Source organism: Gossypium hirsutum, chromosome D11 (assembly GCF_007990345.1).
Source record: "Gossypium hirsutum isolate 1008001.06 chromosome D11, Gossypium_hirsutum_v2.1, whole genome shotgun sequence".
Classification (NCBI taxonomy): domain Eukaryota; kingdom Viridiplantae; phylum Streptophyta; class Magnoliopsida; order Malvales; family Malvaceae; genus Gossypium; species Gossypium hirsutum.
In genome coordinates, this window is record NC_053447.1 from 42,517,373 (window position 1) to 42,543,657 (window position 26,285).

The 26,285-nt window shown below is 33.0% G+C and overlaps 1 protein-coding gene and 1 non-coding gene across 2 annotated transcripts; both read right to left on the bottom strand.

Annotated features, from left to right (window-relative positions):
- Positions 1-15,854: 15,854 nt before the first annotated feature.
- LOC107947824 (uncharacterized) lies at positions 15,855-16,532 on the bottom strand. Its single transcript, XM_016882341.1, has one exon. The coding sequence runs from the start codon at positions 16,530-16,532 to the stop codon at positions 15,855-15,857; it is 678 nt and encodes a 225-aa protein (XP_016737830.1).
- Positions 16,533-25,065: 8,533 nt separating this feature from the next.
- Positions 25,066-25,172, bottom strand: LOC121223906 (small nucleolar RNA R71). Its single transcript, XR_005921373.1, has one exon. It is a non-coding gene; the product is annotated as a small nucleolar RNA R71 (small nucleolar RNA).
- Between the last annotated feature and the right edge of the window lie 1,113 nt (positions 25,173-26,285).

Sequence of the window (26,285 nt, forward strand, 5' to 3'; positions counted from 1 at the left end):
GGACGTTAGTGGGCTTATAAATTGTTAATGTTTGATTACAATTACAAGGGTAAAAGAGTAAATTATTAATTATGTATATTATAATCAAAACATGACAAAATTAATTATCATCTTCTTAATTTGAAGCTCATCATTGAAACCCTAAAAGAGAAGGAAGTATATTCGACCAAACTTTGGCTTGGTGATTAGGTAAGTGAACTTTGCTCGTTTTTAGTAATTTTTATGTTTTTCAGATCATTGCAGCAAGGACCAGCTAGCCTATATCATCAATTTTGAAACCGTTAAAGATTTTGAATGTTTCCATTGATGAACATTGTGATTTTAGGTGTTAAATGATGAATTTGAGATATTCGGTTTTATTTAAAAGTATTTTATTAAGTGATTTTCGATGAATTTTTTGATTAGGGACTAAATTGTTAAAATAGTAAAAATGCAAGTATTTAATGTGAAATTATTACATGACTGGGCTTTTTTTGATACCATGAGTATTCGGCTAGGTTCAATTTTGGGTAAAAATGGTTAATTTGAATGTTTTGGGTTCAAGGACTAAATTGAATAAAAATAAAACTTGAAGGGTAATTTTGTAATGATTTCAAAATTGAATAAAGTGCATAAAATACATTATTTTACTGTCTAAATTAATAAACTGAATGAAATTATTAATTTAGATCAGGACCAGGTGGAAAATCGAGGAGAATGGAAAATTACCAAAATGCCCTATACTTTGACATTCCTACAAAATAGCCAGGTAAGTTTGTATGAACTGTACTTTGTATAATTTTGACTAAATTGAATGTTATTATATGATTTTATTGAAAATTAATAAATATAAAAGTTAATTATACAATTTATTGAGTAAAGAAATAATAAAAATTCAACGATGTACGACAACTACCGAGCTCCGTTTGAACCTTAGGTGTATATAGGATACAAATGACATGTAATTAGGGTTACCATGTTTCTGGTGCTGGTCCTGAACGTCTTATCGGTGGCTGAGTTTTGGCATGTGTTACAGATAATTGATAGATTGTTGAGCAGTACCATGTAGCCACGTTTCGACCGATAGCTTGTTTGAGCAAACCCATTTATGGATCAAGAGTGGGAATCTATGTAAAGGAAAAGGAAAGAAATGGTTTCGACCATATGTTTGCACATAGTGTGTGAGATTCCCACATATTCGATATTATTCTAAGTGGTTCAATTGGCATACAAAGGGAAGGAACGGTAAGTGTTTCGATTGGCAATGTCATGAAAGTATGGAAAGGTATCAGTTGATGATGATTAAAGTGTGTATAGCCATGTTCATGAAAAGTATGAATGCTTATATGTTATATTTATGGAAGTTATTTTATCATGTGGTGATTTCTACTAAATTATGTGTTTATTCACTAACTTGTGAATATGGTTAATGTTATATTTATGTCTTATGTGTTGTGCAAAAGAAATGGTAAGTGTTCAATATGAATTAAGATAGGTATGCATGAAACTCATTGAAATGATGATATATGAAAAACATGATATGTTATGAGATGGATGATAAGTCCAATTGACATGTGCTCAAGTATAATGGTTATCCATGTCAAATTCATATGAATCATGTTTAAATGAACTAACATATGTTGTTGATGTGCTTAGGCTTATGCCAAGCTTGTGGTTATGATTCATGTTTATGATTATGCTTGTACTATGTATATGTAACAGTAAGAAAGGGAACGAAACGGTAAGTATGTAATCGGGATGTACTATGATGTATTTATATGTGAACAAATTACGTATGCTATGGATGAATATATCTAGATCAGGGATAAATGCACTAAGTCTGAATTGATAATGCCATTTAGGCTTATGATAAGCATTGAGTTTGGAATGGAAAGTAACTAAATTTAAAGGTGTATAATTTTATAGAAAGGTTGATGGTTATACATTACGTCCCATAAAATCCATTCATGTTATGAATTATAAATATATGTGATATTAATAAATTTACTCATTTGTGAGTCGATGATCATATAGAATTATGAATTTTGGCATTGGTTTATTTTTATTATAATAAGTTTATTATCGAAAAGGAATTTTGATGCTTAAAGTTTATACGAGCTTACTAAGCATACATTTCTTAAGTAGTTATTTTCCTTTACTTTATAGATTATGGAATGCTCGATTGGGTTGGAAGCTAGTCAAAGATTCATCACACTATCCATCGATTTTATTGGTAGATTTTAATGCTTTGGTTGTGGTTATAATGGCATGTATAGGTGGACTATGTCTAATGTTTAATTAATCAGTTTGGTATGTATATGTCATTTTGATTAAAGATTATGGCATGAAATGTTGCCTTGGATTTGAGGTACTTAAGGTATTAATGATAGCTTGTTGGTTGTGGTTAATATGGTTAAATTGGTGTATGTTTTGAAATGACCAAAATTGGTATGGTTGTTATGTATCAATTATGTTATGTTTTGGCATGAAAACAAGTTAAGTTATAAGTGGTTAAACATGCACATGTATAGCTATTTTGGTTAATGATATAGTCATTTGAATTGGCTTGTAATTATGGTCTCTTTTTGAGGATGGAATAGTTTTTATGTTAATATATGTATGTGGCTTTATGATGATTGATATTATAATCTTTATGGAGCTTAATTGATGGAAGTTGAAATGGTATTCAAAATGTATGTGATGGAATGATCTTTGATATGGTTGAATGTAGTCATTGTGGTTTAGGTAATGTAGTTGACATATAAGGCTAATGATGCTAATTGTTAAATGGTCAATTTGGTATGTCAAGTGTGATTTTGATATGTGAACCTAGTGGTAAGTTTTGGCATGAACTTAGTTATAAGTTGGTTAAGTTTTGACTAAACTATGCAAATGTGAGCATATGTATGATTGTTGTGATTTGAGGTGCCCATTGGGTATATTGGTTGTGTGAATATATACCTTATTGATTTAGCTTGTTGATGCCATAATTTGATGCATTTTGAATGCTTGATTACATGTGGAAAATTGGTTGTAGGTGTGCATGATTGGGTGAGAAAAATTGCTTAGAAATGACCTATTTTTCGTCTACACGGCTAGAGATACGAGAGTGTGTCTCAGCCGTGTGTGACACACGGTCAGGCGACACGGCCTTGCATCCCCTCTAGCTTACTAAGGGTTGCAAGTCAGGCAGTTACACAGCCTAGCACATGACCTGGCACATAGGGGTGTGAGGCCATTTCGAAGGGTACACGACTTGGCACACGGGCATGTGGCTTGGCCATGTGACCCAAGTTAGAGAGTTACACAGGCACGGACATGGGCTGGGACATGGCCGTGTGTTCCTACTTCGAATTCCCACACGTCCTAAGACACGGGTGTGTGTCTCAGCCGTGTGACCCCTACAGTTTGAAAATTTTCAATTTTTTCTTAAAAGTTTTATATGTTTCTGATTTAGTCCCGATTCATTTCTAAAATGTTTTAGGGCGTTGAGGGCTCGTATAATGGACAACATCCATGTGTTTGAATGTAATATCATGTATTTTATAAATGATTATAATAAAATGTTTTAAGTTAAAAAATTTTGGTAATACTCTGTAACCCTATTTTGGTGACGGATATGGGTTAGGGGTGTTACATTTAGTGGTATTAGAGCTACAGGTCAGTTCTCAGACTGAACGTATCATATATGAAGTGTAGAAATACATGTCATTATATAACTTGTGATAGTGTGATATCTTCCGACTCTGATGAGATTTGTTTCATTTTTAGACAATGATGTTTTCCAACCGAGCTAACTCTGATAATGCTGAAAGCGATACTCATGTATTTGATTAAAAAGTTGCTTATGATGAGTCGGGACTCATAAAGGTATGAATAAAAGTTCATAATATTATGTTAATTGTGACACCTCAAAACACGACCTAGAAGTTTAGACTGAATCTTGGAGGTTACATTGGCCACCAAAAGTGGCAAAAACAAAAACTTAATTAAAACCAAGAAAACCCTTTTGTTTATTATGTTTAAAACAATATTAAACCGGCGTCAAAACATTCAGATATAAAATCCACAATTTCTAAAGTTAAGTCCAAATAACACTTTGCGAAAGTCCAGCATAAATACTTGTACCACAGTTTATATAATCGTTTTACAAACAGACTTAAAACCAACCGTATAAAACTTATGAAATTTTACTTAAACCGAATCAAACCATATCTTTCTAAGACCTTCGGTATGTCGAGTCCAGGTTCTGAACATGAAAAGTGCCTGAAAGAAAAAAAATACTACAGGAATGAGCTACGGGAGCTTTGTGTGAACCGAACACAATGGACAATAAAAGACAAAATCACACAACAATATTCCAGAACAGTATATGAACACAAACCATGAATGGAAAACTCAAACGACAACCCAATCAGCAAGGTGCTTCCAAAGCATGCCAAAACGTGTATTCTTGACAACATATTATTTTATAGTTACCATATCACCAACATCTCAATACTTGCATGATCAGACATACATATTTAGACATATATTCAGATGCATAGAGAATGTAACGAGTCAAAAATCCTACCCCACCAACCAAACACCACTTCGTTCATCCTACACACCACATAAGGGCTATGGTAGGTCCATCCATCCTGCACACCACATAAAACCATAATAGGTTCATGCACCCTACATAATGCAATGTGGAACTAAGCCACTCGAGTAAATGTATACAACTAAGCTAGTATACGAATAGTATATTGCGGTAAACCGCTGTACAAAAGTATCACAGTTAAAACTGCTAAGTCTATCTTCCTTCTCTTCATAACCAAATCCCAAAATTTTCATGCTAATGCAATAGTGCACACATTACGCAGACGAATATACATAAATAAACATCCAATTCTAGTTGAACATATTCAGATTTGCTTATACATGTTTTCCAATACTAAGTAATGATAGCACCAATAAACTCATCTTTATTCATCACATAAGCAGACAATTAAATTAAAGATCATAAATGCACATACATACACGAATCCATACTAGATCAAGTCTCAAACACACTTACCAAGGCTTACTTGAGGGTCAGATTACGCAAAAGCATAAAATAAAAAATTTACGACTCAAAACAAAAGCCTGTGAAACAGGGCCTCATGCCTGTGTATCTCGACCCTGTGGAAGTGCATAGGCTGTGTGGGGGTTTACATGCCCATGTGCAAGTTGCACATGCTCGCGTGGAGGAGACACACGCTTGTGTGACCGAGTTACATGGTCGTTTGAGTAGCCCGTGTAACTCACTGTCTAAAGGTGTCAAAATAAGAATCAGAGTGGACACAATCATGTGGAAATCTCACACACCTGTGTGTCCAAGGCACTCACCCGTGTGAAAATTGACGAAATCCTAAACAGTACCCACACGACTGTGTGGCACCAAAAATCATCAAAACCCTAATTTCTTAATTGCACACGGCCATGTGGACCGCTCCTGTGGCCATCCATGTGGTCACGAAACCATACCAAAATAGCCTAAAAATCGTGTTTTTGACATCAAAACGGTCCCCAACCATTAGTAACCCAGAAATATACTGAAATATGCAGAATTTCATGCAATCCATCAATAACTCAACACTTAAAATCCACAGTTTCGGAGACACATCTTAAATTGGAATTGCAAACAAAAAGAATTAACCGCTTCGCCTTTACAAAACTATTCTAACTCACATCCTATTACACGAAACACACATGAGCAATCACCTTTGATAGAACGATAGATAACAAGTGCGTAAAATAGAAGAAGCAAGAAACAAAAGAAATTGAAATTAGTGAAAGAACAGAAAAAGAAAAAATAACAAAGGACAATTGGGGAGAAGAAATGAGGAACAACGTGAAATGTTTTTTAAAATAACTTCCCCTTTTAAAATAAAATAAAATAACATAAAAACACATAAATATCGAAAACACTCGCAGGGATTTGAACATTAGACCCAGAGATAAGCTAACACGCTCACAACCACTAAACCAACAGGCTCATTCTAACATTAAAATGCAGAAATAAACACAATTGCTCAACCTACTCATTGACCCTAATGACAACCTCAAAACTTTTAACCTCAGATTCTGGGATGTTACATTAATGATGAATACTATGTTATGTGTATATATATGTGAGAGTCAAATTTAGAGGCTTTACGATCTCCACCCCCTCACTCTCAAAGTCTTATACAATGGAATTCTCAAGATTTATGTTGATGGGAAGATTTGAATTAGTAATAATGTGGTCAAAGTCGAGAATTGGTTAGCAAATAAAGACAATTCTAGAAAAGATATCAAAAAAATCATTCGAGGTACGCAACGTCGTTGTTAAAGAAGAGGTTATTTACGGGTAATCAACTTATTCAGGTATGGTATCTAAAGAATGGATTAACTAAAATTTCTTCTGAATTGATTTCTTTAGTGGATAGGATAATGTGGGATTATTGGTGACTTTAGTAGTCAGTGGGATAGTGTTGAACATACAAAGATATCTGAATACAACTGTTATAGTTGAGTATCCTACAATGATCTCTTTTGGGTATTCTATATGTTCATTTATTCTCAGAGGTATATGTAATAGTTCATCTTCAAAGGTGATTCTTATCACAAGAGAATGCTATCTAATTATAATGTTAGACGAAAATATTGTTAGTCTGGTTGATTTATGATCAGTATTGCTCTATCTTTCTCTGGCATTCTATTCTATTATGTTCAGTAGAAGATTCAATGATAAGACTCATATGATGTTATTTTATTTCTTTTACTAGTTGATGTTCTAGTGCATATGAGTGATATTTTTCTTCTGGATTTTCTCTGGGGTATCATCAATCTCTTTATCATTCCATATGGGTTGTATTCTAAGAGATTCAGTATAGCTTCACATCTTGGATTTCATTATCTCAGTTTTTTTATCATTCTTATTATTTAATCTATCAAACATGGTTCATCTGTAAATGATATTCATTAGCCAGAGATAATTACATTTATTACAGTTATAATTTATTGTTCGATCATGGGAGCATGGTGATATAGATATCAAGTTTTTAGAAGTTGTGTTTTTGTACTGGTTGTTACTGGAATTACATTCGATTTTCCTCTTTTGTTTCAGAATGCACTATTGATGTTGAGGTATTGTTCTATCAATACGATTGTAAAATCAGTCTTATTATAGCACTATAGTTTTAATTCATCTGATGGGTGTGGCTTTGGTATGGTTCAAATCTTCGATGTTAATAATTGAAATAGCTTTATTATATACTCCCTTTCTAGCTTTTGGGAAAGGGGTAGACATCGGCAAAAGTGTAGAAAGTGAAAGATCGAGCTTAAACTTGTATGTTGGTTATCATCCCTTAGGTAATATCAATTTATGTCGATGAGTTAAAATGGGATGTTATGTTTCGTTTGAGTTAATGCAATTTGTAGAAATCTTTGATTTGTATTCTGAGGGAATTATGATAGATTGTATGTCTGGGTTGTCTTGAAAACAAGAAGAAGGGATTATTCTGAAATGTTATTATCTGATAGATAAAATCAACTCAGTTATTTTATTCAGAGCAGGTCATTCATTTGAAAAGTTAATTGAGTTATATGCATTTGAGTTTATCCTCAAGTGTAGGAATAAAGTTTGCTGAGTCACGGGTAAATAGACGGACAGTCTGAATGAAAAATTCATATTCTAAAAGACATGATACAGAAATATATCTATCAGATCAGCTATAATCAGGGAATGTTATTATGAGTTAAAGTCGTCTTGATAGTTGAAGCTATCGCGCTTGTGTTAAATGATATTGCTTGACGCTTTCTAAGAAAAGGGGAATAGATATCAGTTGAAAGTTACAGATACCAATATGTTAGAAGCATCAATCACAGTTTGATAATCTGAGTTTTTTGGTTATGTTTCAACAGGAGATCACTGGAAATTTCTCGGTAGTTATACTACTAATGATAACTGATGACAGGAGAACACCATAGCTGCTTAGTTATGTTCAGATGTAGTATCAAGTTTATTAAGGGTTCTAATGCAAGTTCTGAATCGAGGTTAGTTATAACTGATTTATCAGTGGATTACCATTAAAAAGATGACAGAATGAATCGACTTGATGGCTTTTATTAGGTGAGAAATTTTGAGGATGAAATTTTCGTAAAGGGGGAGAATGAGGGGAATTGTAACAGCCCGTTTTTCAGTGGTGTCAAAAATTCTGGTTTCGGGGCCACCAAATCCAACGAGTAAGTTCATAAATATGATTATTTAATGTTTATGAGTCAGACATGGTTTTAAAAAGGTTTTTGATATAGTGATTTTTGTTATATAAGCGATTTATTAAGTTCAACTAGTATGATCTTAAGGTCAAGTGGTTTTAGAAAATGAGGTATCGGGACCTTGTTTCTATAAACTGAGTCATAAATATTTTTAAAATATTTATGAAGTGTCATTAAGGTGGTATTAAATTTTTGAAAAAAAATTTAACGTTTCGATAGTTAATTAATTAAAAAGGACTAAATCGTAAAAGATGTAAAATTTGATCACTATTTGATTTGAGTGATTAAATGGTTAATTGGATAAAGGAAAAGGAACTTAAATAGTAATTAGAGCATTCAAGGAGTTAATGGATGTTAGTGGGCTTATAAATTGTTAATGTTTCATTATAATTACAAGGGTAAAAGAGTAAATTATTAATTATGCATATTATAATCAAAACATGACAAAATTAATTATCATCTTCTTCATTTTAAGTTCATCATCGAAACCATAAAAGTGAAGGAAGTATATTCATCCAAATTTTTCCTTGGTGATTAGGTAAGAAAACTTTGCCAGTTTTTAGTAATTTTTATGTTTTTGAGATAGTTGCAACTAGGTCCAACTAGCACATATCTTCAATTTTGAAATTGTTAAAGATTTTGAATGTTGACATTGATTAACCTTGTGATTTTAGGTGTTAAATATGAATTTGAGCTATTATTTGTTATTTAAAAGTATTTTACTAAGTGCATTTTGATGAATTTTTCGATTAAGGACTAAATTATTTAAATAGAAAAATGCAAGGATTTAATGTAAAATTGTTGCATGAATGGGCTTTTTCTGATACCATGAGTATTCGACTAGGCTCAATTTTGGGTAAAAATGGTAAATTTGCATGTTTTGCGCTCAGGGACTATATTGAATAGAAGTAAAACCTTAGGGGCAATTTTCTAATAATTTTAAAAAAGACTAAATTGCATAAAATACATTATTTTTCTATATAAATTAATAAATTGAATGAAATTATTAATTTAGATCATGATCAAGTGAAAAATCGAGGAAAATAAAAAATTACCAAAATGCCCCTATAGTTTGACATTTTTGCAAAATAGCCAAGTAAGTTCGTATGAACTGTACTATGTATAATGCTGACTAAATTGAATGTTATTATATGATTTTATTGAAAATTAATCAATATATATGTTAATTATACAATTTATTGAGTAAAGAAACGATGAAAATTCAACGACGTACGACAACTACCGAGCCCCATTTGAATCTTAGGAATATATAGGATACAAATGAAATGTTATTAGGGTTACCATGTTTCAGGTGCTGGTCCTGAACGTCTTACCGGTGGCTGAGTTCCGGCATGTGTTGCGAATAGTTGACAGTTTGTGTGAGCAGCACCATGTAGCCACGTTTCGACCGACAGCTTGTGTGAACAAACCCATTTATGGCTCAAGAGAGGGAATCTATGCAAAGGAAAAGGAAAGAAATGGTTTCGACCATATGTTAGCACACAGTGTGTGAGATTCTCGCGTATCCGATATTCTTCTAAGTGGTTCAACGGACATACAAAGGGAAGGAATGATAAGTTTTCCGATTGGCAATGCCATGAAAGTATGGAAAGGTATGATTGGCATTGTCCCGAGTATTTGTTAATTAATTTAGTGAAATTTTCTTAAACCTTGATAACAGACATGAATTTATAAAATATGCAAATTTGTGCTTTATTAGATGAATTTTGTGCGTAAATTAAATTATTTCATGTATTTATTAATGTATTATATTTAACTGTATAGTGGGACCATGAAGTTGATTTAATAAAGAGCTTATGATAAAGTTGCATGAACATGAGCTATTTATTTCCTATGTTTGATGGCAAAACCATGCTAAATGGGTCAACAAGGTGTTATTTTCACCCAATTAAACTGATGCTACATGGTGGACAAGTCTAATTATCTAATGGGTTATAGAATCGTCCAACAAGGGGGAGTCAAGCCCAAGTTTGACACGAGCATGTTGGCTGCCCAAAAATCTATTTTGGGATATCTACTAGAGGTCCCTACATTTGGAGAATCATTGGAAATGAACACACAAAGATTGCTTTTGAAACTATCCAACCTATGCCTAAATTTAGCATGATTCTATGCTATGCGATTTTGTGCAAGTATACACGTCGGTTCAAATAAAAAAGTGATGAGTGAGTATTGTTCCCACTAGGATTAGATTGAGGCACAAAAGTGGTCAAGTTATTATAATTTGGTTAAAGCTATGGAAAAATTATGATTAAGATGCTATGGAAAAGTCAATGATAAATATGTAGTAAATTAGTGGATTAATGATGTAAGCAATATGTGGACTTAATGAATAACTAGAAATGCTATGGCAAAAATGAAAGTAGAAACGTAATGACAATAACGAGAGTGATTATCCAAATAGAATGTAAATAAAGAAATAAACAACTAAATATGTTGTGGCAGAGTTACTATGACAAAGAATAAGGATAGAGTGATGTTTGATTCGGAAAGTAAAGATTACCCAAAATCGATCCTTACTGTCAATAATGTCTTGGCAAAATCATATCTACTTTACTACATAGAAGAGTTCTAAAATGGCCTGCCTCTCGCGAGGACAAAACCTCAAGTTACCTTGCCCGTGTCTATAGGCTTTTTAGATATCTTGCATGGGTTTCTTCTGTAACCTCAAGTTACCTTGTAACAGCCCAATTCTGGGTCTAGTCAGAACAGTGGTTTTGGGACCACAAATCTGACGAGGGAAAATATTATTATTATATTTTTATGGTCTACAATTTCACAAAAAAAATTCGTAAAAATTTCGTTCAAAAATTTCGACGTTTGGGCACTCAATTTAGTCAAAAGGACTAAATTCTAAAAATTGCAAAAATTGAGTTCTACTTGTTAGAGGTGTCCAATTGTTATGAAATTTTAAATTTGAGGTCCTTAAGTGGTAATTAGACCATTAGTTAATTGATGGACAAAAATGTCTATAGAATTAGTGAAATAGATTTTTTTTAAGTAAGGGTCTTTTAGTCATTTGGTAAGTAAATAGAATTAAATGGGAAAAAGATGGCAAAATATGCTCATCTTCTCCATAGTTGCTGCTGAATTTTAGAAGACACCATAGCTAAGGTTTCTTCACTTTCTCAAGCTCATAGTAAGTGCATCCTAGACCCGTTTTTAATGTTTTTCGCATTTTTGGGTTCCTCGTAGCTCGGTTTAGCTTATCTACCAATAATTCATGTTAGGGTTCATGTTTGGAAAAATACCCATAGGTGAAATGTGTTTATTTTTCTAAATTATGGTAGAATATGAAGCTAGAAATTATGTTAAACAACTTTTGCTAAGCGATTTTGAGTGAAAACGGGTAAATGGACATAATCGGTAAAAATATTTAATGTTCATAAGTACATGTTAGAGTGAGAATTTGATGTTGCCATAAAAGGAAAAAGTGTTCAGCATGTTCTAAAACATAAGAATAAGGAATGAAATTTAATTTTCGAGATTTGGGACAAAAATGTAAATATGCATATTAAATGTGAATATTAATATGAATATTAAATAAGCTAAATTTTGCAAAAAGTTGAGTCGAGGACTGTTTTAAAAAATGTGAATATTAAATAAGCTAAATTTTCTATTATAGATCAAGAAAGACGATAAGACAATCTCAAACGGGGAAAGGAAAAGATCGTGGAGTAAATCGCGAAATTTCAATATTTTGCACCGAGGTAAGTATGCATATGAATTAATGAAATATTTTAATGTTATTCAATATATTGTGGAGATTTGATTTAATATAGAATAAATATTCGATATAGATCTTAAAAATGTGGTTAAATTGGGAAAGGTGGTAAAATGTTGAAAAATAAGGTTTCCGGTTGAACACTCGGAATAGGCCAGAATAAATTAAATAAAAAGGGGTTGCTAAGTGTTGATTACCTGAGGGGTTTCTAAGTGCTGATTCCCTGAATTATTGACTCTAAAGGTGGTTGCTAAGTGCTGATCCCACCGTATTTTTGATTGTGAAAGGGGTTGCTATGTGCTGATTCCCCGTATCACCGAATATAAAGGTGGTTGCTAAGTGCTGATTCCACCGAATCTTTAAGTGTGAAAGGGGTTGCTATGTGCTAATTCCCCGAATCATTGAATATAAAGGTGGTTTCTAACTGCTGATTCCATCGAATCTTTAAGTGTGAAAGGGGTTGCTATGTGCTGATTCCCCGTATCACTGAATTTATAGTAGTTGCTAAGTGCTGAATCCACCGAGTAACGAATAATATTCTGAGTGTTCAACAGGGAAATTGGAAAGGTGAATGTGTATACGAAATGGACAAGATTATGTGAGGAATATTGGGTTTGATACTTTGTCGACCCATGTGTAAGATGGTGTGAAATATCAAAATTACATAAGAGTAAATTTAGAAATAAAACAATTTTAAAAAACAGAGGTTGAGCAACTTTGAAAAATCACCATAAATGGTGTAAATGGGATTAGAGGTTGAATAATATATGAAACTGAAGCTGAATGAGTTTATTTTCACATGAAAGAAACAGAGAAAGCAAAAGAGTTACATATTTTTGGATATTTGAATTTTAGTGAGACAAGGTTGAATTGATTTCGAAATCCCCTGTTCCAATTTTTGAAAATCACCAAAAATTTTAAAAAAATAATTATGGATTGAAATTTACATGATTGAATTCCTAAATGAGTTTATTTTCAATAGAAATAAACAAGAACATTGTTTGAATTTTGTACAGAGAGTTAAGTAATTTTTTGTAAAGGGAGGTCAGAGCTATCGAGCTGTAAAATAGGGGAAGGTTTAAATAATAAACTGTACTAATTGAATAAATAAAAAAATTCTTAAAATTTTATGGTAAAAATTTATATGAGTCTAGTTTTAAGGAAAATTTACCGAACTTAATTTGGATCCCTGTAGCTCTAGAGAAAAATAAATTAGTAATTGTGATGCAAAAAAATAGCTTGCTGGAAATTGGACAAACAATGAAATTTATGTGTGAATAAAATTATGTTTCTATGAAATCATGTTAGAAATTTGTTTATTTGTCATATGCTTACTTACTAAGCTATATGCTTATCCCTTATTCTTTTCTTTGTTTTATAGTGATATCAGTACAGCTCGGAAATTGGACAGAGTCGGAATATCATCCACACTATCTACATCTTTTGGTATTTTGTAACCAATACTTTTGAATTATGGCATGTATATATGACTTAATGTAAAGTGATATATAATATATATCTATTAATTATTATTTGGTTTAAAATTTCAGTGGATATTAATTGAAATGTTGTTTTCTTTAAATTATTAACAAGGTTACTCAGAATGTTGTGAATGATTTAACTGAGTTTAAATATATAAATGTATTGGTGGAATTATTGGGATTGGTTTGGTTCAAATTTTGAAATTTGCAGAGGGTTTTATGTAAAAATAATAAGAAATGTTGCCGAAATTTTTTTTTTTAAAAAATTGTAATAAAGCATCTAAATTAGAACAATTATGAGTATTTGAGTTCTAGTAATACCTCAGACTCTGTTCAGGCAAGGAACACAGGTAAGGGGTGTTACATACCTTGCCCGTGTTTATAGGCTTTTTAGATATTTTGCATGGGTTTCTTCTGTATGATCGCGACTCTATGTCCAAAGTTGACTACAAGTGTCGATCAGATACTTGCTCATTTAATTTAATTTTAATCCAACCAATCCAACCTTTTCAAAATTAGAATCAGTTTATAGCATACGAACAACCTTCTATGTCTAAAGATCATTGCATTTATTTGAGAAATAAGAATAACCAAATGGAATAGTAAAGTAAATTAGATATATGTTGCATCCATAAACAATTTAAGGGTTCATCGAAAGTAATCCCAACCCTATGAGATTTAGCTCACGGGCTGGGAAATAAAATTCCAAAACAAAATATTATTTGACATCGAGTTCAACGAACTACAATTCAATCTTTTGAAAGAAATAATGGAAGAACTTCGAGAAGTAGCTTTCGCTTGCCCAATACACACTTCGACAACACAATGTTTTATGATGGCTAAGAAAGGCCGAACCCTTATTCACGCCTAAGGATCTCTCACACTTTTTTTCCATTTTTGAGATCTCCTTCATCGATTTTTATAGATAGATTAGGCTAGGTCAGTTAACAGCTTGTGCTTATCTTATCCTCTTTTAGGGGGTTTATCGGTTACAAGTTTGAATTTGAATTTGAATTACTATGCGAAAAATGTTGACTTGGTCTTCCCGGCATTGCCACGGCATCCGTGCTGGCAAACTATCTGCACTTTGCCCTATCAAAACTTCACTCCTTTATTTCCTTATTCCAAAACTTGTTCCTGCCACGCCAATACAAACAATTCCACCACAAGTGATTAAAAGTACCTAATTTCTACACAGTCTAAGTCCCAATTCAATATTAAAAATGCTAACTAAAATATCCTAAAAATGCAACAAAATGTACTTAAGTACAAGCAATTAGCTAGCACTAACTCAATTGCAAATTCAACCTCTTGAGTCGGCGGAAACCTAGGTAACTCCTTTGGAAACACATCTGAGAACTCACGTACAACTGGGACTTATTCTAATTTCAATTCCAAAACCGTAGAATCAACTATGTAAGTGAGATATGCTTCATAGCCCTTTTCAACATATTTCTCTGCTGTCATAGCTGACATTATATTAGATGTATCATCCAATCTGTTTGACTCAATCCGGACCCGTTTACCATCCTGACATTTTAGCACAATGTGTTTTCTTCTACAATTCACAGTAGCATCATGCAACGTCAACCAGTCCATACCCAAAATCACATCAAACTCATCAAAGGGTAACAACATCAAACTAGAGGGGAAATCGTAACCCCTAATTTTCAGTGGACATGATCTACATAACTGATTAACTAAAACATATTGACCCAGGGGATTTGTAACTTTGTAAGTATATTCAATGAATTCAACAGGTATTTTCTTTTTGTCTACTAATGTCGTGCATATAGAAGAATGAGTTGATCTAGGATCAATGCATATACTTTAATATCAAAGAGAGAAAAGTACATGCAATAACATCTAGAGCAGTAGCTTCCTCTTGAGGTCAGAATTCATAAGCTTTGGCCGGTGTTCTTGCTTCAAGACGTTTGTTGATCTCGTTGTTCTTTCCTCGAGCGGGAGTTGTATTTCTAACATTTCTAGATTGTCTACCCCTCTAAGAAGTTGCTGCAGGCTTATTTGATTGATTCCCAAAATCATTTTGCTTCTTTTGGCAGTTACGAAGAAAGTGGTCAGTAGACCCACAACGAAAACAAGCTCTCGATTTTTATTGACACTCTCCAAAATGTCTTTTATTACATTCATCGCTCACTGGAATGGTTCTCTCCACATTTCTTACACTTCCAACACTTGCCGCTGGAAAGTTGACAGACTAGAAATTGCTTTGTCTCAGTTTCTCTCTATTAACGAACTCTAAAGGTGCAGCTGATTGACTAGTTCATTTCTAAATTTCTTCGATGGAGATGTTTAAGCTGGCTTGAATGACCCCCTTTTTTATAGTCTCTGAACTTCGAATCTGACTATCGTTTGCTTTTACAAATCTCTTCAACCTTCTGAGCCCGCTCTGAAAGTTCTACTAATTCCCGTAACTTTAATGCTGTTACAGCCATACGGATCTCATCACTCAACCCATCTTCAAAGTTGATACACATTTCTTCCTCATTTGATACGATGTTATGAGCATACTTGCTTAACTGTATAAACTCACGTTCATACTCTGCTATATCCCAGTTTCCTTGTTTTAACTCAAGAAACTCTTTCTCTTTCTGGTTGATGAACAGCCGGCTATCATACTTTTTCTTGAATTTATTATGGAAGAAGTCCCAGATAACTCTATCATTCGATATCATCATGCTCAAAGTATCCCACCATAGATACACCTCATCTTTCAATGAGGATACTGCACACCTCAAGCAATCTTCGGGAGTACACAATAACTCCACAAAAACTCTCTTTGTGTTTAATATCCAATACTCAGCTTTTGAAAGATCATCATTTATCGTACCTCTAAACTCTTCCGCACCATATTTTTTAATTTTATCTATAAATACTCGGTTAACCATCACAGGTACAGGGTTTGGAACATCCAAAGGTGTCGGAGGAGGCACAACAGGGGGTGGAGATGGTGGAGTTACGAGATTTGCTTGTTTGAACTCATTGAACCATTGGTTCATCATTCCAAGAAATACATCTTTCATCTCATCACCTGTAACAGTCCGAGTTTGGGGCTAGTCGAAATAGTGGTTTCGGGACCACAAATTTGACGAGAAAAAATTATTTTCATTATATTTTTATGGTCTACGATTTCACAAAATGATTTTGTGAAAATTTCGTTCGAAAATTTTGACGTTTGGGCACTCAATTTAGTCAAAAGGACTAAATTGTAAAAGTGCAAAAGTTGAGTTCTATATGTTAGAGGTGTCCAATTGCTATGAAATTTTAAATTGGAGATCTTTATATGGTAATTAGACCATTGGTTAAGTTGGTGGACAAAAATGGTTATGGTTAGGCATGTTTCCAAAGTTTTCATTAAGGGCATTTTGGTCATTTAATTATTAAAATGAATTAAAAACAAAATTAAAAGCCAATTTTTGTCCGTATTCAACCCCTAGGCTGAAAATTGCATGGAGAAACCATGGCTAGGGTTTTTCAAGCTTCTAAGCTCGATTGTAATTCCGTTCTTGCCCCGTTTTTAATGATTTTTACGTTTTTTAAATCCTCGTAACAAGATTTACCTATTTTTACCATTGTTTTGAACTTGGGTTTGTGTTTAAAAATTTACCCATGAATGATATGCATGTATTTTGATGTTTTATGGAAGAATATGAATGTTTGGAGTGTGAAAAATGATTTGTACTAAGTGATTTTCGATGAAAATGCCTAAAAGGATTAATTTGTAGAAGTTATAAAATATGTCACAAGTATGTGAATAAGTGAGAATTGTGATTGCTATAGTTATGAAAATGGTTCGTCTAGGACTAGAATGCAAGGAAATTGAATAAAAGTTATTTCACGAGCCTAAGGGCAAAATTGTAATTTTGTGAAACTTTAGGGGCAAAAATGTAATTTTCCAAAGTTTGAGTTTTGGACTAAAGATAACAATGTGAGTGTTAAGTAAGTCCACATGTGAATTAATGCATTATTTTAATGTTATTCAATATATTGTTGAGATTTGATTGAATATAGAATAAATATTTGATGTAGAATATAAGATGTTGGTTAAGTTTGAGAAAGGTGGTAAAATGTTGAAAAACAAGGTTTCCGACTGAACACTCGGAATAGATCGGAATACATGGAATAAAAAGGGGTTGCTAAGTGCTGATTCCCTGAATTATTAACTCTAAAGGTGGTTGCTATGTGCTGATTCCACTATATCTTTGATTGTGAAAGGGGTTGCTACGTCCTGATTCCCCGTATCACTGAATATAAGGTGGTTGCTAAGTGGCGATTCCACTGAGTAACGGTTAATATTCCGAAGTGCTCATCGGGGAAATTGGACAAGTGAAAGTACATGTGAATTGGATAAGATTACGTGATGAATATTGGGTTCAATATTTAATCGACCCTTGAGTAAGATGATATGAAGTATTAAAACTATTAACGAGTAAATTTAGAAATAAAACAATTTTGAGCAACAGTAGTTGTGTAACTTTGAAAAGTCACCAAAAATTGTGGAGATTGAATTAGAGGCTGAATAATATATTAAATTTAAGCTGAATGAGTCTATTTTCACATAAAAGAAACAAAGCAAGAAAAAGAGTTATATATTTTGATATATTTGAAGTTTAGTTAGGCAGAGTTAGAATGAGTTCGGAATCCCCTGTTCTAACTTTGGAAAATTGTCAAAAATTGTAAAAAAAATAATTATGGGATAAAGTTTATATTTTTAGAATCCTCAGTGAATATATTTTCAATAAACACAAATAAAAACAATATCTGAATTCTGTACAATGAGATAATTAATTTTTAGTGAAGAGAGGTCAGAATTGTCAAGAAGTGAAATAGGGGAAACTTTAAAGAATAAACTGTACTATTTGGCTAAACCAAAAATTCTGAAAATTTTATGGTAAGAAGATATATGAATCTAGTTTCAGGAAAAATTTATGGATCTTAATTTGAAGTTCTTTAGCTCTAGGTAAAAATAATTTAGTCACCCTGACTCGAATAGACAACTTTGAATATACATGTGAGTGAATAGTGAAATTGTATTTAATATTGTTTAAATGTGTTATACACATTAAGGATGTGGAATAGAGAGGAGGAGGAGGAAAATTGGAACAATATATGAATTATTTGTGTATAATTGGCCATATGCTCAATTATAATCGATAAACGATTGAAAAGAAATGATGTTTATAATTGTGCATTATTAGTTATAGTTAAAGTTCATGTAAAAATAAAGTTTCATAGTATGTGTATGTGGTATACTTGGTCTATGATTTGGTATGTAGCAATGTCAAAAATGGTTTGTGAATTAACTCATGTTGATAAGTTTGATACATAAATAAATGTGGTGCTTATCCATGCTTATAATGCTTATACTATATGTTTATTTGGCTAGCATGTTTGGTGTGTATGCTTAGGCTTTGGCCAAGTTGTGGCTAGATTACGTCACATTAAATTTATAAAATTATACATTGAGATGGTAAATGCCTAGATGGAAATATGCTTGTGATCATAAAAGGGTGGTAAAGTTTAAAGTTTTTAATCTTTATTAAAATGGTTTATCATGTGGTTAGTCTTCAAAAAGAACTAGCTTGCGACTCTGGTTGAGTGTAATGTTTATATCTTGTGTGATATGCATAGGAAACGGGAGTGGAAAGGAAACAAAATACTAAGTTCATGCTTGAAGTGTAAAATGACGCAAAAAGGGGACGTTAAATTAAACGATAAATATGTATTAGTATTGAACTTAATGAAATTGAACTGTATGTGAATTAAATGGAAATTGCAAATGATATTATTTGAATTAAATGAATTATTGTGGTATTGAAATGTATATTGGATTGAGAAATTGAATTGAATCGTGAACATGAGAATCGTGAATTAAATGAAATAGAAATGAAGTATTGAATTGCTTGAGTATGTATTGGGTCTCAGAAGCCCTAATTGTTACAAATATAGTATTTTGAAGTTATAACGTGAAGATTTATAAAAGCATGTTAAAAATTTGAAGAGTTTAAATTTAAATGAAATTTTATAACTCGGTTTAACATGTTTATAAGTGTATGTGTTCCGTAATGCCTCGTACCATTCCGGCGTCGAATACGGGTAAGGGGTGTTACGATGTGACATTTCCAGATTCGGTCATAACGTTTAGACTGAATTTGGGGTGTTACATCACCCACAGATTGTGGAATAGCACACTATTGCTTGCCTCAAGATTCGAAGCTTGAACATTACTTTTACCTTTATTAACTATAGCTCGATTTGATTCAGTTGACATCTTAAATCTAGAAGAAACAAAATATTAGTACGGATCAAAAGCATCACACTGTCACAAGGTATATGTGGCATGTATATACTAAACTCTACTTTGCTATGTTAGTCCTAGAATCAACTAAACAATAGCTTTGATACGACTAAATGTAACACCCCTAACCCGTATCCGTCGCTGAATTAGGGTTACAGAGCATTTCCAAATACACGTAACTTAAAATCATTCATTTCCAAACATTTCAATCAACATAGCATAACCTAATAATATACATGCATATTGTCCCTTATTCAAGCCCTTAAGGCCTTAGAATCACTTTAGAAATGATTCGGGACTAAATTAGGAACATTTGAAACAGTGAGGGAAAAGTCAGAAAAATTTAAACTGCAGGGGTCACACGGCCATGTGACTCACATGGCGGAGACACACACCCGTGTCTCAAGCAGTGTAATAATCAACATAGGGACACACGACCGTGTTCCAGCTCGTGTCCGTGCCTGTGTAACTCTCTGACTTGGGTCACACGGCCAAGCCACACGCCTGTGTGCCAAGCCGTGTAACTCTCGAAATGGCCTCACACGCCCATGTGCCAGGTCGTGTGCTAGGCCGTATAACTGCCTGACTTGTAACCTTTAAAACCTATAGGGAACACACAGTCATGTGTCACACACAGCTGAGACACATGCCCGTGTCTTTGCCCGTGTGGACAAAAAATTGGCCAAAATCAAGCCATTTCTTTCACCCATTCCGTCAAGTACCTACAAGCCATATACACATATGATCAAATGCACCAAAGCCTACCAACACATACTTAATTTACCAATTAAAAAGATCCAAAATCCATTCAACTAATGTGCCTTACTCAATCACAATCAAACAAACTTACCAAAACATATGCATAATTAACCTTACTTCCAACATACACATCTAGTTCCATATCATTATAAAACATACAACAATTAAGACCATTTCTAGCATAGCAACTTAGTTCACCAACAAGACAAAACAAACCACAAGTGTATACTTTCATACCATTCTAATTGTACCAAAAAGATACCTATTTACAACCTTAGTAAAGTGCCTAACAACTTAGTTTAGAATTTTGTCAAAATGTACCATAAATACCTATATAGCCACATATACATGCCACAACCCTAAGGAGCACAAGAACTACCAACAACGGTGGACAGTGTGAGCCGAAGATTCGATCCGTCCAAAAGTCAGCACTAACGATCTACAAAACAATACCCAAAAATGTATAAGCTTATAGAGCTTAGTACAAACATAGTAAATCTTTTAACTTAACAACAATTGAATGCAACTCTTATTTTACTCGATTTGAAGTTAAGGGAATGTAAACAGGGGCACGTATGTGCAATTCAGGGGTATCGAAGTACAAACAGGGGCACATATGTGCAACTCAGGAAATAATTAAGTGTAAGCAAATAACTACATAACTGTATTGTAAACAAACAAGTAGAAATTCAATTACGTATGAAAATACTATGAACTTACCTCAATTACAAAAACGTCGAAGTAGGATCATTAATCCGAGACTTTATCTTTTCCTTGATTTAGATTCGTACGAGGCTTATCTTGATCTAAATAAGAAAATTCAATCTATTTAATATACATGCTATTAAATTTAATCTAAAACTCACACTTGCAAAATTATAATTTTACCCTATTATTTTAACTTCTTTACAATTTAGTCCTTAAGCTCGTTAATTAATATTTATGCAAATTCATTCACATTTCATGTTAGCCGAACCACCTAGGGACTTATGCAACTTTATACAAATAAATATTTCCCAAATTTATCATGATAATTTACTACTTTTACAAATAAGTCCCTAAATGATAACTTCATCAAAAATCACTTTACAAAAGTTGTTTATTTACTAACAAGAACTCATAATATATCATCAAACTTCACAATTCATGCAAGAAAATTCATGGTGAAACCCTAAACCTTTAACAATTTTGCAAATTAGTGCCCAGACTAGCAAGATTAAGCTACAACGACTTTAAAAACATAGAAACCATTAAAAGCAAATTCAAAATTCACTTACATGCAATGGAATAGATTGACCGAAATTTTCTTCTCCTCTAATGGTGAAACTCGGCTAACACAAAGAAAATTGGAGGAAGATGATAGCTTTTAGGTTTTATTTTATTTATTGTAACCTTATTTACTCATTTACCTAATTAACCTTTAAAAACATTCCTTATTACTATAAAACCAATTCATCACATTCCACTATAATCATAAATGGTCTAATTACCATCTAAGTCCTCTTACATTAATGTTCTATAGCCATTAAACACCGTTAGCTACTAGAACTACACTTTTGCACCTTTTATGATTTAGTCCTTTTCATGAAATTAAGCATGCAAACTTTAAATTTTCTTAATGAAAATTTTATACGAACTTACTAATATTTTATAGAAATTAAAATAATAATAAAATAAATATTTTCATATCAGATTTGTGTCCGAAACCACTGATCTGATTTCACTGAAAACGGGCTATTACAATGCTTTTTAGATATCTTGCATGGGTTTATTCTGTATGATCGTGACTCTATGTCTAGGGTCGACTACAAGTGTCGATCAAATACTTGATCATTTTATTTAATTTTAATCCAACCAATCCAACCCTTTCAAAATTAGAATCAGTTTATAGCATGCGAACAACCTTCTATGTCTAGAGATCATTACATTTACTTGAGAAATAATAATAACCAAATGAAATAATAAAGTAAATTAGATATATTTTGCATCGATAAACAATTTAAGGGTTCATCGAAAGTAATCCCAACCCTATGAGATATAGCTCATGGGCTGGGAAATAAAATTCCAAAACAAAATATTATTTGACATTGAGTTTAACTACTACAATCCAATCTTTTGAAGGAAATAACGGAAGAACTTTGGGAAGCAATTTTCGCTTGCCCAGCCCACACTTCGATAGCAAAGCATTCTATGATGGCTAAGAAGGACTGCCTTCAACTTCTGTCCTTTTGTATAGCTGAACCCTTCTTCACACCAAAGGATTCCTCTCACTTGTTCTTCATCGTTTTTGAGATCTCTTTCATTAGTTTTTATAGATAGATTAGGCTAGGTTGGTTAATAGCTCATGATTATCTTTTCCTCTTTTATGGGGCTAATCTAGTACGAGTTTGAATTAGAATTTGAACTATTGCACGAAAAATGTTGATTTGGTCTTCCCAGTATTGCCACGGTATCCGTGTTTGCAAACTATCTACACTTTGCCCTGTCAAAACTTCATTCCTTTATTTCCTCGTTCCAAAACCTGTTTCTGCCATACCAACACAAATAAATCCATCACAAGTGATTAAAAGCACCTAATTTTTGCACAACGCAAGCCCCATTGCAATATTAAAATTGCTAACTAAAATGTCCTAAAAATGCAACAAAATGTACTTAAGTACAAGCAATTAGCTAGGTCTAAAGGCATGAAATATAACTCATTTCAAGAGTTATCACCAAGAAATGGAGAAAATGAAGGGATTCCAATCCCTATTTATAGTAAAATCTACCATATACTTCAAGTATAAATACCCCGCTCATTCCCCATTTCAATCATCCCTCATCCCTACATCCCTCATTCTTCACATCTCTCGTTCATCTTTCATTTCCATGTGTAGCATCCCATATTTTCTTTCTTAGCCAAAAACATTGATAAGATTATCTTTTGGCCGACCACCGTGAAGAGCCATTAGCAAAGGAGCAACACAAGAATCGGAGGAAAACATCTTCAATCAGAGTTTACGAGATTGCTAATTCGACAGAGTTTATTTTTCATTTACTTTGTTATTTTGATTTTAATCATGTTTGCAATGTGCTTTATTATCTTGTCATCAACAATGGTAGCTTAATTTTGTTTAGCTAGGATGATTGCATTTATTTATTAAAGTTTGTTTAAATCATGTCTATAGTGTTTGTACCTCAGTCGATCATGTTTTCAATTAAACTCAAGTATGTATTTCATTCATATGTGATTGGTTGCATTAGAATTAGCTGATCAATCCTAACCAAATGACGACTAGTGGACACAATAATTGAAATATGCATGCTTAATTTATATCCTAACCTGACTAAATTAAAGGTTCATAATAACTTTAACGACCTCTATTATCTTGTACAATTTTTAGGTTTATATGATTAAATTGTTTTCAAACCTAACCTATTCCTGTTACTTCAAATGAATCCTAAGAAACCCTTGTTTAATATGATCAGTAAAATGCATATTTTACTAAGTAAAAGATTCCGAAAGGACTTTATTTGGTTTCCAACATCATTAAAGATCGAGCTACCACGGAATAATTTTTGAACACTATTTAGCATAATAAAAATAAGCTAAGTTGGATGATATAATTATCCTAGCCTATTCATGTTATTGATTGTTGAAGTTTATGTTTTTTTCTAAATACGTTCATATATTTCATTTCGTACTTCGCATTTAGTTTAAATTGTATTAGGGATCAATTTTGCATCTACATATTTTAATTTAGTTAATCATCCATCACACAGTCCATGTAGAGATGATAACTCGTTTAGTTACCTATTATTTGATAACGACTGTGTGCACTTGCACAAACCTAGCATTACAAGTTTATGGTGTCGTTGCTGGGGACTATTGCCTTAATCATTTTTGTGAAATTGTTCTTTTCAATTTTGATTTTATCTAAATTCTATCCTTACTAATTTATTATTTATTCTTTATTTTTTGTGATTTATTTTTCAGGTGTTTATGAGCATAGATTGAATTATCAATTTATTACCTGTAAATCCTAAGATCGAGAGAACATTTGAACAAAGAATACGCGAAAGATCAACTTAAGGACAAGCTAAGATGGACCTTGGAAATCAAAATGATGTATAAGGAAATGGAGCCAATCATGTGCACAATCCCATCCTTATTACTAATGATAGGGATCATGCCATAAGAGAGTATGATGTGCCACTCTTCAACGAATTAAATTCAGGAATTAGGAGCCCGAATATTGAGACATCGTAATTTGAATTAAAACCAGTGATTTTTCAAATGCTCCAAATGCTGGGTCAGTTTAGTGGAATGCCCATAGAAGATCCACACCTTTACCTTTGATTAGTCATAGAGGTAAGCAATTTGTTTAAGATAACCGATGTGACTGAAGATGCATTGAGGTTGAAATTGTTTCCATACCCGTTGCGAGATTGAGCACGAGGATGGCTTAATTTGATGCTATCAAGTTCAATATCTACATTGCATGGCTTAATTCGACGCTAAGTTACGAAATGAGATAACCACTTTTCAATAATTGGATGGCGAATCTTTGTACGAGGCATGTGAAAGATTCAAAGAATTACTTCGTAAGTGCCCTCATCATGGGATTCCACACTACATCCAGTTAGAGACATTTTATAACGGTCTCAACGTACACACAAGGTTGATGGTAGATGTTTCTACGAATGGTGATATTATTTCTAAGTCTTATAATGAGGCTTACGAGATCATTGAGAGGATCACTAGTAACAACTATCAATGGCCAAAAAATCGAGAAACTTCAAGAATATGAGTAGCCAGGGTGCATGAAATGGACGCACTTACATCACAGCTTAGGTATCTTCTATTTCTTCAATGTTGAAACAGTTTACCACTAATCATTTGAATAATTTTAGAGCCCAACTACCAAGTCAGTTTGATGTTGTTTCCTGCGTATATTGTGGGGATGGTCATTCTTTTGAGAATTGTCCATCAGATCTCGAGTCAGTTTATTACATAGGTAATCAACACCAAAATATAAGTGAACACGAACCACAGTCCAACTTCTACAATCCTTCCTGGCGCAACCATCCAAAATTTTATTGGAGTAACTAAGGAAATGGATCGAACAACACTTACATGCAACATAAACCCAACCAATCCCAATGGTTCAATCAACAAGCTCCAAAACAACAACAAGATGAGTCATCCAACAGTTTGGAGAACTTTTTGAAGGCGTACATGACGAAGAATAACACTTTAATCCAAAGTCAAGTAGCAACACTAAAAAATTTGAGAACCAAATGAGTGAGTTAGCTACAGAGCTTCGTAACCGACCGTAAGGAACCTTGTGATTCAAAAAGTCCAAGAAACTTGGGTAAGGAACATTACAAAGTAGTTTCCCTATAAAGTGGTAAGACTTTGGAACCAAAGGAGTTGTAATTGAAGATAAACCTATTGAGAAGGAGGAAAGTCAACCAACAATTGAAACTCCTACACCAGCTAAGACAGAACTTACAAAGTCTGATGAGGTAAAACCTAAACTAGTGAATTCTGAAAAACAAACATCTTCTTTAGATGCAGATTTATCTCTTGAGAAAAGTTGTCTAGTCCAACCCAAAGTTCTGACACCTCCATATCCTCAAAAGTTCCAACCAAATAAGCAAAAACAAGAGGTGCAATTCAAGAAGTTTTTGGACGTTCGAAAGAAACTTCACATCAACATCCCGTTGATGGAGGCTT

Coding starts and splice junctions, on each gene's coding strand:
- LOC107947824 (XM_016882341.1), bottom strand. CDS start 16,532: ATGAAAGATGTATTTCTTGGAATGATGAACCAATGGTTCAATGAGTTC.